Genomic DNA, 13,668 nt, shown 5'->3' with positions numbered 1-13,668 from the left:
GTGATCTTCCTGTTAAAAAAGATTTTACCCATTGATTGGCTAGATGCCATTTTTCTCAAGTTTCCTCAGTAATACTATACTATACATATGATCAACTGAGTCAAAAGACTGTTTAAAGTCGTAGAAAACACCAATTACATCATTCTTTTTATCAAGTTCAAGTAGGATATCATGAATGAATTTATTTATAGCAGTTTCAGTTTCTTTTTCATGAAACCAAATTGAGAATTGGAGAGGATATTGAATTTACTTAAGAAGCACAGCAATCTATTATACATTGCCTGTTCAAGTAAGTTGGAGAACACAGACAGTTCAATGCAACAATTTCAGAGCGTAAAAATCATTCGCCTTGACTGGGACCCGAACCCAGATCCCTCAATATCCGGTCGAGTGCTTTAGCCACTTAAGCTACCGAGGCGTCCCAGTCAAGGCGAATGATTTTTACGCTCTGAAATTGTTGCATTGAAATGCACATTAGCGGATGACTCCGTTAAAAGTTACTGTTGCGGCATCTCCCGCAGTTTCTTTGGAACACAGACAGGATAGAAATAGGTCTCTAGTTATATTTTTTGGATCACCTCCTTTAAATACTGGGATGACTTTGGCCACCTCTTAGCCTATAGGGGAATGTGCCTGAGGATCAAGAGTCATCAACTAAGTGTGTAACAACATGGATTACTGAAGGATTTACCACTCCTTTCAATAGAGAGTATGGCAGATCATCATATCCAGCTGAATTTTTCTTACTTATTTTTTTAATAACGCCGCTAATTTCTCTGTAATCAGCAGGATGGAGAAAGATTGTAGGACCATGGTGAGGACAACCCTGTAATAGTGCATTACGACTTTTTTGGTAACTTGTATTGTTAAACAGTCTTGTTATTGAACTGAGCACATTCTCATTGAATAGGTCTGAGTAGTCTTTTTAATGAGATTCCAGGCAGATTTACTACAATTGTCAGAAGATTTTAAGATGTGAATGATGTAGTTTCTTTTGGTCTTTGTCACCAAATTATTGAGTTCCTTCTTAATGGGCCTATAGTATGCCCGCAGTGGTGCAGACTCATTTGATTTCAGATTATGGAAAACATGTTTCAGAATTGCAGAAGAAGGCTTAATTTCTTCAGTTACCCATTTACATTTTGTTTTATGGAGAACTGTAGTGTTTACCAGCATCAAAGGGAAACATACATTGAAGCGATGCAAGAATATGTCACAAAAGTTGTTGACTTTACTATCAAAGATGTCATTTGTAAACACACACTCCCAAGATTGCTCCTGTAGTAAGCATTGGAAATGTGATTGAGCTGAGGAAGAGTAACATTGCTTGTATTAAACCCTATTATGTACAGTGCTGGTGTCTCTACTGAAAAGGTACTTAGAAAACAGGGCTTTATGGTCCAAGAAATGAGTATCCAAGGTTAGACTTTCACTTGGTACAATGTTTGAGAAGATGTTATCCATGATCGTGGAGGAGGTAACCCTTGAGGGCTCGCTTATGGATGAGGATAAGTCAAAAGTCATTAGTGTATTCAATAAATGATTCTTCAGGGCAGAGAAAAAACCAAAGTCAGCATTAAAGTAACCACAGATAATGGTATTATCCAATTTCTTAGTAATGGCATGTAGTGTCTTGCTAAACAGGTCCATAAAGAGAGAAAGGTCACCATGAGGTGACCTGTATATACATAATAGACACGCTTATATCACCAAATGACAAAAGCAAGCTTCAAAACTCAAAATCAATCTCTCTGTTAGTGTTTTCACCACGAACATTATGTACCTTAAGGTAATTTCTTACAAATATCAATACATCACCATTTTTGTGAATCGATCTACAGAAGTATTAAACTAAGTAGAAACCATCAATGCTGGTGATCTTAATTTCGTTTGGGTTCAGCCAATGCTCTGATATGCAAACAATATTGGGCAGGTGATCGATTAAAAGTAGTTCGAGAACATTCATTTTAAAATTTATACACTGTATGTTTAAATGTGAAATCTTTAAGGCACTTTTCCTGTCCTCAAAATGCAGTCACATAGTCTCTTGTTCATTTCTGGGCTTGATAAATTTATTTACAATGGCACCATTTGGCCACAGGAGAGGATTAACGAGTTTGTTGCAATCAGCATAATTGATGCCAATCTTAAAGGCAACATGGGCAATTTTTCCTGCGATTGTCTGGCAGGATTCACACACAACATTGGACTTACTTTTTACATGCTCAGCCACTTCCTTTGTTGGTGTCTTTGGCCAAACGATCTAAATACGAGGACGATTTGAAAAGTAAGGTCCCCTATTTCTTTTCATGAAAAATCAAATTTATTCTCAACTTTGCATGCATCGTTGGAAAGGTCGAGCATTTAGCTATTTTTTTACATAGTCGCCTTGACGATCAATCACTTTTTGCATCCTAGCAAGCAGCTTTTTAATACTGCCGTCGTACCTTTCTCCTGCCACATCGCGAAGCCAATTGACGACTGCTTCTCCGATATAAATTCATCACCATTTAGTGGAAGTGTATGGACATCAAAAATGTGCGGAAGTGGTGCAGGGAGTTTTTTGATGGCCCACGATGAGCAGCAGTCGGGGCAGCCGAGTTTGCCGGAATCAATGGTGGCTCCAATTGATGAGATGGTGTGTAATAACCAGAGAATTACCCTTCATGAGATAAAGGAAGGCCTTAATGAAGAGAGTGGCTACTTCTTCGTGCTGCAGAATATTGTGTCAAAGGTCCTCGGTTACCACAAGGTGTCTCACCAAAGGAGTGTGTTTGCATCATCACAATGCACGTCCACACCAACATGCACGTGTCACATCAAACGACCACCCTACTCAATAAATTCTGCTGGGATATCATCGACCACCTTCCTTACAGCCTGGACCTTGCCCCCAGCGACTATCACTTGTTTCCCGCTCTCAAAAAACCCCTTGGAGGACAGAAATTCAAGTCAGACGAGGAAGTGCAAGAAGCAGTCGTCAGTTGGCTTTGTGATGTGGCTGGAGAAAGGTATGACGGCAGTATTAAAAAGCTGCTTACAAGGATGCAAAAAGTGATTGATCATCAAGGCGTAGAAAAATAGCTAAATGCTCAACCTTTCCTACGATTTACACTAAGTGGAGAATAAATTTGATTTTTCATAAAAAAAAATAGGGGACCTTACTTTTTGAATCGCCCTCGTACATGTGCGTCGTTCCCTTAGCCACACGGAGACCATCTGCATTCTCACATTTTGATTATTCATCGAAGTATTACAAGTGCAAGTTTTTTAATAGACAGTTCATTTTATTATGGAGTGCCACAACACAATAATTATCTTAACATCAAATGCGGCAACCATAAATTTTCAACAAATAATTAACATACAAGTACACGTAGACTGGTTCACATTCAACAAAAAATGGTTTCTGTTTAATAATAAGTCAATGAATAAACATTATAATTCGTCCACTTCACTGCAATTCATGCACTTATTAATTTTTCACTGACAAAGGTGTCAACAAAATCATGACAATGTTTGTGATGTTATTTCAGTGAAAAGCTGCTGCCATGTCAAAGGGGTATCTTCCTGTAATAGTGACCAGAAATCTTGTTAATATAGGATGCACAAATTTGTAGAGAAATAATTAGTTTCTCAAAATCCTAAACATTATAGTTTCTACGAGAAAATTTTGGAGAATCAACACTTACCTCTTTCACATCAGATTCAGAATTCATGACTTCAGTAAGGTATCGAAGCATCCCACCCTCATAGCCATTAAATGATGGGTGCTTAAGCACATCTGTGTCTGCCTCCCTATACCGCACCACCTCTGAAACTGCTATGCTACAATGTCAGAATGCAGGAAAATTATTCATTAAATGGCTGATTCCATCAAATTTCAACAAAAAAATCATTAATGTGGAAACTCTTAATAGTCCTTCAGTTATCAGGCATCTCCTCATATCAGTTTCAGCTGAGAGCTAATGGTGACTTCCCAATGAAAACTACAAAACCACAGAACCAACCCAAACATTGGTTTGACAGGTGAGGGCAGGACTCACTCAATACTAAGCCTAACAATTGGTGAAAGTCACACATTAAAAGGGCAGTGGAGTCGGGAAGATCTGGTATCCAAACCACCACTGGCTAGGGTCAAGCTGAGGGTGCCCAGAGCCACCCCCTAGAATCAAACCTGGACCCCCAAGCCTGTAGTATAGCACTCCACCCACTGGACTATCAACATTCCCAATTATGATAGGCCATCAGAAATTTCTCATCTCAGATATACCGGGCAACTTTGGTTAATGAGTGGCTTGCATAGCAAGTAATTTGCATAACAAGACAAGGATCCCAAAAATGACTCAACGAGTGACTGTTTGTACTAGTACTAGCTATTAGAGGATGTGACTAACAGCTGAGATCATTTGTGCCAATAGGCATGAATAGGAAAGGAGGAATTAGCCTGCTCTCAACAAAAGGGGTCTACAGTTTAAGTGCCTCTCCACAAAGCACCTCAAGTAGGGATCAGGATACCACTGAAAAAGATCTGTCATCCCCAGGATTCAAAGCTGAGCTCTCAGGGAGAGGAGCCAGTATGCTAGCCACCACACCATTTAGGCTGCTGGTATTCCCGAAATGATTCCACACCTGCTACTTCAGTTTGTGCTTAGTAGCACTCCTTCCATTGGCATCTCAGTGTTGCTAGTGATCACACATTTTTCTAAACTTCCATTAGCGTTCAGACATATTACTTGTGATTTTTTTATATACATAGTTTCAAAACATGTCTCCAAAGAAAAATCCACCAGTAGACACCCAAAAGAGATGAAAAAAATAACAGTAGAAATGAAAATTAAAATTATCGAAAATCAATACAATCAGTCGATGTCAAAAATTTGTATTTTCTTCAAGGACAAGGAAAAGATTAAGGAGAGAGATGCTCCTGAGAGAGAGAGACATGAATGTCTAAGTATGCAACGATTATGCATTCTCAACGATGTTGACAGGCTGCTTCTCATATGGATAAATGAAAGGCATTTGCAATAAGGCACGATTAATGAGGATATCATTTGTGAGGAAATGGAAGTGATTTCGGTTGACCTCATTAAGAAGAAGCAAAGATCACCAATGGCCAAAGCAGTATTTAAGGGGAGCCATAAGTGGCTTGAGAAGTTTACGAGAAGAATCGGTATCCAGGGCATTGTGAGGATGGTGAAGCAGCAAGCTCTGAGTCAAAAGTTCATCAGTGGCTTCAAGAAGCTCTTAGACTCTGAGGGAGTTACCTGCCACAACAGATATAATTGTGACAAGACGGTTCTTTTCTGTAAGGAGATGCAGAAGCAAAACTATATTGGTACATATAACAGTAAAGGAGATGCAATGCCCAGCCACAAGCTAATGAAAGAACATCTCATGCTGCTATTTTATGCCAATGTAAGCGGCAATTAATAATTAAGCCCCAGCTTGTTAACAATTCAGAAATCCCTTAGATCCTTGAAGATATGTAAATTCCAACCTTATCAGGTTAAACACAATGTGGAGGTCAAGGGAAACTTTTGCATCGTACCATGCATATGAAGAATCGCCCAGATTAAGCAGTGGCTACGTGTTCCAGAAATTTATTTTATGATTATGATGATTTGCATTTTTATAAAATTTTGAAATGCTGGCAAAAACCAAAGTCTCTACACAGCTTTATAGTAAAAAGGAATTAGGTACAAACTCTTTATTCAGATTCTTATTCGAATTCACAAATCAAGTTTGCATCCCCAGTTGCTTCATTACACAATTGAAGAAAAAATTAACATGATCCACGATCCTAAACAATGTACCCACAATATTCTTAGAATAAACCTCGTGCAAAATTTTGTTTTTTTAAACTTGGAATGTATCATCATATTTTACAATGGTTTTTATGTGAAAAATTGTTTCATTTAATAAGTGTTTCGCTTTACGAGAAAGATAAAATGAATTAAATGATGCTCATTGCACGAGGTTCCACAGTTTATCATAAAAAGTTTTAATGCAATTCAGTGTACATTTTACAAGTCTCCCATTCAATGTATAAAGGCCTATGACCCAAATTGGTAAGTCTGGTATGATTAATAAAAGCATTGGTTTGAAAGTTCTCTCCGTACTTGAAATGACATACTAAGTACAAAAAAATAAGAAATAATGCATTTAAATGAACATTTTAAAATAAAGTACTGAATTCTTTCCCTTATTATATAATAAAAAACATTAGATAGTTCACAAATATAATTTAGCAACTGATTCAACGATGGGTTAATGATTTTTATCAAATCAAAATCCAGTTGACACTACTTCAGCTTTGGGCATTGATTCCAAAAATGTACTTCTGGCAAAAATAAACAGCCTTTGAATAATATTCACCAAAGGTCTGTTAATCATTTGATCTATTTAAAAGCTTAAGATATGAAAAAATAGTTTGATTATATCAACTCTGGAACACAAATTCATAATATTAGGTGGGCAATTGTAGAAAGTATGGCTTTGCTTTCTCAGCTTTGTTGGGCACTAATTTTTTTTCCATCCAATTCATAGAAATAGGGTACGAATAAAAACAGGTTACACGTGTGACATAAGCAATTAAAAACTTACGAAGTGCCAGTAGTGGTGATTTTGGAATAGTCATCCTGCATGTCATCCAAATCGGGGATGGCAGGAATATCTGTTGGAAGAAAATTAATTACAATGGAATTTTCAATATAAGTATACGAAAATTTAGATTAAAACAAGGCATTGAATGATGAACTTCATCATATTCAGATAGTGATTCATTCATCATACTAAATTTCACAGATCTGCCATTTAGAAGTAAATTCTGGAACGAGAACCAAGAAAGGTATGCCAATTCCACAACCTAAGTATACACAGGTGATGCCTGATTTATGCTAATCCCCTTAATCAGCCTTAATTCTCATGTAATTTTCAAAGAACATGCAAATAAAATAACAGTTGCACCACCAAGAGTGTAAATGTAAAAACACCTTAGTTAGGGAATGTTCTTTCCCAAAATAATACGACAAACACCAGTTTTTCTAGAACATGTCCTACTTGCCCCATGTTTCTCTTAGGTTTATCAGAAGAGCAAAAGTCCACAAATACATCACATTTTAACAAGTCAGTAAACACCTGTTTTTTTAAATTTTACTGAGAGAATTATCAAATCCTTTCATATTGAAAACAGCCAGTCTAACCATCACAGCCAAAGGATCCATGTCCCAGAGCACTACCATAGAGAGAAAAACAAAGCAATCCAACAATTTCAGGGAGTAAATATCATTCGCCTTGACTGGGATTTGAACCCAGATCCCTCAATGTCCGGTCGAGTGCTTAAGCCAGTTAAGCTATCGAGGCGTCCTCTAAACTCTGAAACTTTGATTAAGAGGCGGCCTCGATAGACTACCCCGTTAAAAGTAACTGTAGCGGCATCTCCTGCATTTTCTTTGGAATTAAGAAAAATAAAGCTAAATTCTCTGAAGTTTCCTCAATAAGGGACCTAATTGTAAATTAAAACATCAGCAGAGGCAAATAGCATGGATCATACAGAAAGTCCTATAGGTAGTTAAAAACTATAAAGCCACATTCTACATGAAATATATGTCAGATTCTTTGGACGAGCTTATTGCACCAAATGGTGGGAGACCACAGGTGCAGCATAGGGCCTTTCAATAACAGAAGACAATCATAAGTTGCCACAAATGCCAAAATTCCTGCAGTAGGCATGTTTTCCCACCTCATAAACACAAGTGATATGGCAAAATGCCTCTACTATCTAAGCAGAAAAATCTCAATATATTTAATTTATGTAGGCAATTCTGAATAGGAGACACTACAACACAAGGGAAGTGAATTTTAGGAATCTTAACCACTACCAGAGGAGGAAAGAGTGGAAGTACAGACCACCACAATGGTCTTTTAATAGAAAGAACAAGAAGAACAAAGTATCAGTACATATACTGTTCTGATGACCACATAAATACATGGTCAATTCATAGAAAAATATAAATGTCATGCTTGAAAAGTACATTGGATACAGACACAATAAATTTCCTAAGTTGAAAAAATACATACCATCATCTGAATCTATGATTGTGGTCCTCTCTGGAGATTTAAATCTATCCCTGAAAATAAAATAATGAACCCATCAGTGGAAAAAAAAAGCCCATATACCTGAATAAAAAAGCCTGCATATTTGATTTTTCTTTATTATGTTTTACCATAAATAAAGTGTTTTATAAATAAATAATCGTAATTGCCAGTAGTAACTGAAAAAAATCAAAGCCTGGGGCATTGAAATACACGAAGGAATAAGGAAAGTGGGTGAAGGGGTGAAGAGATTGGGACTCGGAGGGAGGATAGCAAACAGACTGCCAGAGATAATCAACCAAATCTTACGCGAATCCCCAAAAACATCACATTCATTCCAAGGAAGGATTAAGTAAAGTCAAGAGGCAAGTCTTTCTAGTATTTCTTGGCATTTAAAGTGACTATGGTTGCAAAATCTAATCTACAAAAATATTACACCAGCAAAGTACTTACAATTCCGATGAGAATGAATTTCTGTGCCTGAAAAATTAAGGAAGAGAAAATATTAACACATATTGTAACAACTTGACCTCTAAAGTTTCAAGTTAATATAGAAGTTAGTAAAATAATTAATAATATATTATTAAATTCAACCCTGCCTTAGAAATTACCTACTTTCAGAGGGCAAAGGATAACATTGATGATATTAGGCATACATATTTCCACTGAGGTTTCACATATTCTATGATACCTGCTTTTTTAACTCATAATTTTGATGAACCATCTACATTTCTATTTCATAGCTCGAGTCCTGCATCAGTAATTTAAACCCACGTTTCAACCTTTCAATCGAAATACAATTTACTCTCGCAAATTCCAGCTTGTTGGTAGGAACAACGTGGCATACTAAAATATTTCACAACATTAAATCTTATTTAATATACACAGTCATTTGTAAAAGGCCCTGATCTTTTACCAGAAGAGGGTTTAGGATGATTTGGACAACCCCACAAATTGGGTAGTGTGGTGAATTTTTTAATTGATTAAAAGTAACTCTATAAGGATAGAAGCCTAATTTAGACATATAATTAGCATGAAAATCCTTTAATATAAGGTTATTAAAGTCACTAACCTTGACTTGCTACTGTCTTCTGACCATCCTGCTGTCCGTCGAGACCTTGGCGGGGGAAATGGAGCAGGTTCCTAAAATGGAAACTGCATTATAACTAATCAGGGAATAAACAGTGTTATTCGTCTGTTTTACATCAAAAGGCCAAGGCACATTTCCCTATCAGTTTAATTATTAGCAATCAAAGTAAACAAATAGCATTTTTTTGAAATGTTTTAACATTTTCTGTGATAATTTTCAAATTCCTTCACACGCTATATTTAAGGTGAAATTAATGATTGCCAGAGCAATACACGCTTCCCATGGCTAAACATTAAGGTATAATGGGTGTTAGTTAGTAGTTAGATGCCTCGGTAATGTAAAAATGTCATGAGGCGACTAAGGAGTGAAATTTATAAATTTTTATTATATAGGAAAATTCTTGTTATTCATAAGAAAATGTTATATCTGTAGGGTAAATTACAAAATGTTGGCTCGTCAAGTGCTTGGATTCATATCACTATCCTTCTTGCGTTTATGAACTACGAAATATTTTACTGAGTAAATATGAAAACAATATCTTTTGGTGTTGTAGCGCCATGGTAATACTTGTACAGAAACCATAGATATCAGCAATACTTTCCTACACTGCAACTAACCATTACAGCAACCGAGTAAATCTAAATAGATAAATGTCTCCTTTGTTAAGAGTTAATTGGCAAACTATGGTATTCAAGGGCAACATTGCATTGTATCGGAGAAAGGTTGCAGTAGGTTGCCCTCTCATTCCTGCCAAAGTTCAATTTAACACTTACAATTATTGCTCATAATAAAGTGGGAGGTACACTGTATTGTCTTTTCTAGTAATTTTACAACATTCATCTTCGTATACAATTCACAAATGAAACTTTCTGTTCATAAACTCAACAAAAACCAACTGAAAAAATACGACTTTTAAAGATATATTTAATATAATCTCATATTCTACCTTGACATCCTCAGTTGCTGTAGTATTAGACCGGCTAGAAGAGCCAAATGCAACGTCTGACCATAGATTCTTTCGACTCTGTATCTGAAATAAGGTAGAAAAATGGATTTAAAATAGCAAGACCATAGTCATAAAAACGCATCGATGAAAAAATAAATGCATAAAACGAAAATATTTGTCCTTTAAATGAGATAAGCCCACCTTTTCAAACAGTGACATTGTATATGATTTCCCCGTTAACTTTTAATCACGAATAATTTTTACTTCGACTAAAGTGAAGATCGGCGCTGATCACGGCGGAGAGAAGAGTTACCACATGCGTCACAGTATTGTGGCCGCGTTACCATGGCTACCAAAAATCGTCGAGGATTCCTTTAAAGGCGGGAAGTAGGAATGTTTGATTAGCAGCGTCTCCTCATAGAGCAGGTCACGAAGGTTGTGATTACTAATTTATCTGCATCAATAATTGTGAAGTAATATATTTTTTGTGAAGCCTCTCCTGAAACAAGTTATTGTAAAGAACTTGAAAAGAACTGTACATGAAGATTCCATCGCCTGATGAAATCTCCAGCCGGAAATGGGAAGATTCACTTACAACAATTCTTTCTGGCAACTATTGACAGAAAACTGTACTATCTACACCTAAAGTACTTATATTAAAAACTGGCATTAAAAATGATAATTATTAGTTGTGCGTGGGACAGGAATCTTTCAAATTAATTTAATGAAGACAACAGTAATTAATCAGTGATGTTGTTTCCCACATACACAACATATAATATTATTACCAAAATTTTCCAGATTGAAATTGTCCTTCATTATATTCAATAAATAGTTCTCTTTATAATAATCCGTCAACAATAAAATAATTTCCTCTTAAAATGTCATTCAGGCTTCCTTTTGATTAGTCTCCACTGAATTTTTGATCCATCATGTATGATCTGAATGTTTTTGCTTGTTAAGAAGAAATTACTGCTAAAATGGTAGCATTGTGAAAACAAAATGAAAAGTACAACGTGTACTTCCAAAGTTTGGGAATTTTTATATAAATGTCAATTCCCAACCACTCACTTGAGTATGGATTGAAATTATGGCAGATGATTCTTCTCTAATACATCTCCCAAGGGCATACAACTGAGAAAATAATCAGATCAATTGTCGTCGCATCCCCATAAATCCTTGCACACTTTTGGCAGCCCTACCTTGCTTCTAGTGGCAATATATCCTTGACCAAAGTTAATTTTTGCTATATCCACATGTATTGAATCAACAATCCACTTTGCTTGATCCCAGCTATTAGAATGAGCGGTTTTTTTATTATCTACCTATAATGAGGATAGGAATCGCTCTCGATAAACTCGATGGTTTCACGCTTCACTTTGTGGAAATCCATTCTAATAAATCAAAAGAGAGATGGTACTTTTTTCCACACTTTATTTTACAAGTCGACCGGTTTCGTCGCATAGGCGACATCATCATGTCGCCTATGCGACGAAACCGGTCGACTTGTAAAATAAAGTGTGGAAAAAAGTACCATCTCTCTTTTGATTTATCGCTCTCGATGTTGGACTTGTGAATTTTTGCACTAATTATGCTAATAATGAGGTCAGCTCTATCCTCAACCATCAAACTAACATTTGCATTTACCAGAGTTTGAGATTTACAAATATTTATTGATAACAATGCAATAACTGATCTAGATAAGTCACATTAAGCACCATCTAATATGCAAGAGAGAGTGCCATATGTGGCGCAGAGAATAGAATTTGAACAACTATGGTCATTTGTAGTTGACTTCGGGACTTTGGTCTCGATTTAAGCTGTTTCCCAATTTGTTATGTCTTTAACTCAGATAAAAGTGACTGGGTCAACATTTACCTACTTCACTAAAATAGACTTTTCAGTAAACAGAGTTTTTTCCATTCTCTTCTACACTTATTGGAAATTGTTTCATATACCCTAAAACTTATAACACATATTTTATATATTGGTACCATGATAGTCCACATATTTTAAGGTTAAATTATGCATATGTATAAATCTTACCTCTTGACTATTTCCTGAGAACATCAGTGTGAGGGAAGGAAGGAGATAGATGAATATTGATTGCATTGATTGAAATCATTGGAAGAAAGAAATGCAGTGAAATGTAGCACTGGATTAATTTTATTTATCCGACAATCTCTACTACAAGGGTTATGTTCTATGCATTCATTTACTCTAAACTTGTTATCATTAATAGTGCTCAGGTTATTTGCCAGGCTTTTGCATTTTTCCTCCTTGGACTCATACTTACCTATTTTATAGGATGGAACCTTGTGCACTTTGATGAGAAGTGCAGCTTTCCTCCTTTGTCAATTGTTTTAATTACAATGACACCATTAATACATTCAATTTAGGAGCCTATACACATTTAATGATGGGTCCATTTATTTCAGGGTTGGTTTTATGTGCCTAACAATCCTAATTCCTTAAAGGAATACCCATCCCCTATATCACCCAATTGCTTATTAAGCAGCAGAGTAGAATGCTGTCAACCTAAGTATCAATTTTCCTATTACAACAGAGATGCCCACTACATAATGTTGTTTTAAATAAAGTAATTTGCTCTTTTTTGAATGCTCCATGCAATTGATCATTGGGTGTGGTCCTGTTCAAAATATAAATGGTACATATTTTCCAACATTAAAACATTAAAAAAATGTACTGATGCTTGATTTACAAAAAAATTTACCGGAAGTATACGTCTAAATTTGCCAAAAAACATAACATTTGGTACATAACTTGTTATTCAATGGTCCTGAAAAATTATTTTCCTGCTGCCTATTTCTTATTTGTTCTACAACTATGTCTATTTATTATTTGACACAATGTCCATTGCAAATGAGTAAATTTCTGTGTGACTCTGAATATTGACCAAGCAAAGTTTTCAGTGGCCATTTATCTAGGAAATTGAACAAATAATCTTCACTAGTGCAAAATGAAGACTAATTTTATTCTAACTAATTGATTTAAGAACCCACTTACTGAAAATAATGGTCATGTGATTTTTGGGTAATGATGTAAAGGCAATGCAGCAAAACTGGGGTTACATAAAAAAATTATTGCAGTAAAAACGCAACTCCTTCATTCACATTAAATGATAATAGAACTTGAAAAATACAGCAAGGCATTTGACAATGAGTTTTTAACAGTAAAAAATACAATAAGCTAACAGTTAAAAATACTGTCCTTTGTTGCTTTCATTAATTTCTCTGAATAAATTGTGGTCTTTTAAATTCTGTGTAAAGCACAGATTTAAAAAAACAAAAAAATGTTAGCATTTCTTGGACTAAAATATATTTAAATTAATTTGTTTATATGTGGCTATTTCCACATATACTAAATCAGTTAGCTGAATGTTGGTAGTAGTAACACATGCAGATGTCAACTTAGTAAATTCACACAGTAGAAAAATACTATGGCTTGAAAAATGATACAAAAAACCACCTATTTAATGTTATATAAATATTCGAGAAGTGACAATCACAATTAA

At 35.6% G+C, this 13,668-nt stretch overlaps 1 protein-coding gene across 1 annotated transcript; it reads right to left on the bottom strand.

The window, feature by feature from the left end:
- Window positions 1-3,266: 3,266 nt before the first annotated feature.
- On the bottom strand, window positions 3,267-10,430 carry IFT43 (intraflagellar transport 43). The gene is made up of 8 exons (XM_071596711.1): window positions 10,335-10,430; window positions 10,134-10,217; window positions 9,170-9,240; window positions 8,551-8,577; window positions 8,083-8,132; window positions 6,607-6,676; window positions 3,693-3,828; window positions 3,267-3,570 (listed from the first exon to the last, which is right to left on the bottom strand). The coding sequence occupies exons 1-8, from the start codon at window positions 10,350-10,352 to the stop codon at window positions 3,508-3,510; spliced, it is 519 nt and encodes a 172-aa protein (XP_071452812.1). The 5' UTR covers window positions 10,353-10,430; the 3' UTR covers window positions 3,267-3,507.
- Window positions 10,431-13,668: the final 3,238 nt, after the last annotated feature.

Source organism: Hetaerina americana, unplaced genomic scaffold (assembly GCF_022747635.1).
Source record: "Hetaerina americana unplaced genomic scaffold, ioHetAmer1.1.p SCAF_8, whole genome shotgun sequence".
NCBI classification, from domain to species: Eukaryota; Metazoa; Arthropoda; class Insecta; order Odonata; family Calopterygidae; genus Hetaerina; species Hetaerina americana.
This window is presented reverse-complemented; position numbering and strand designations above follow the sequence as displayed.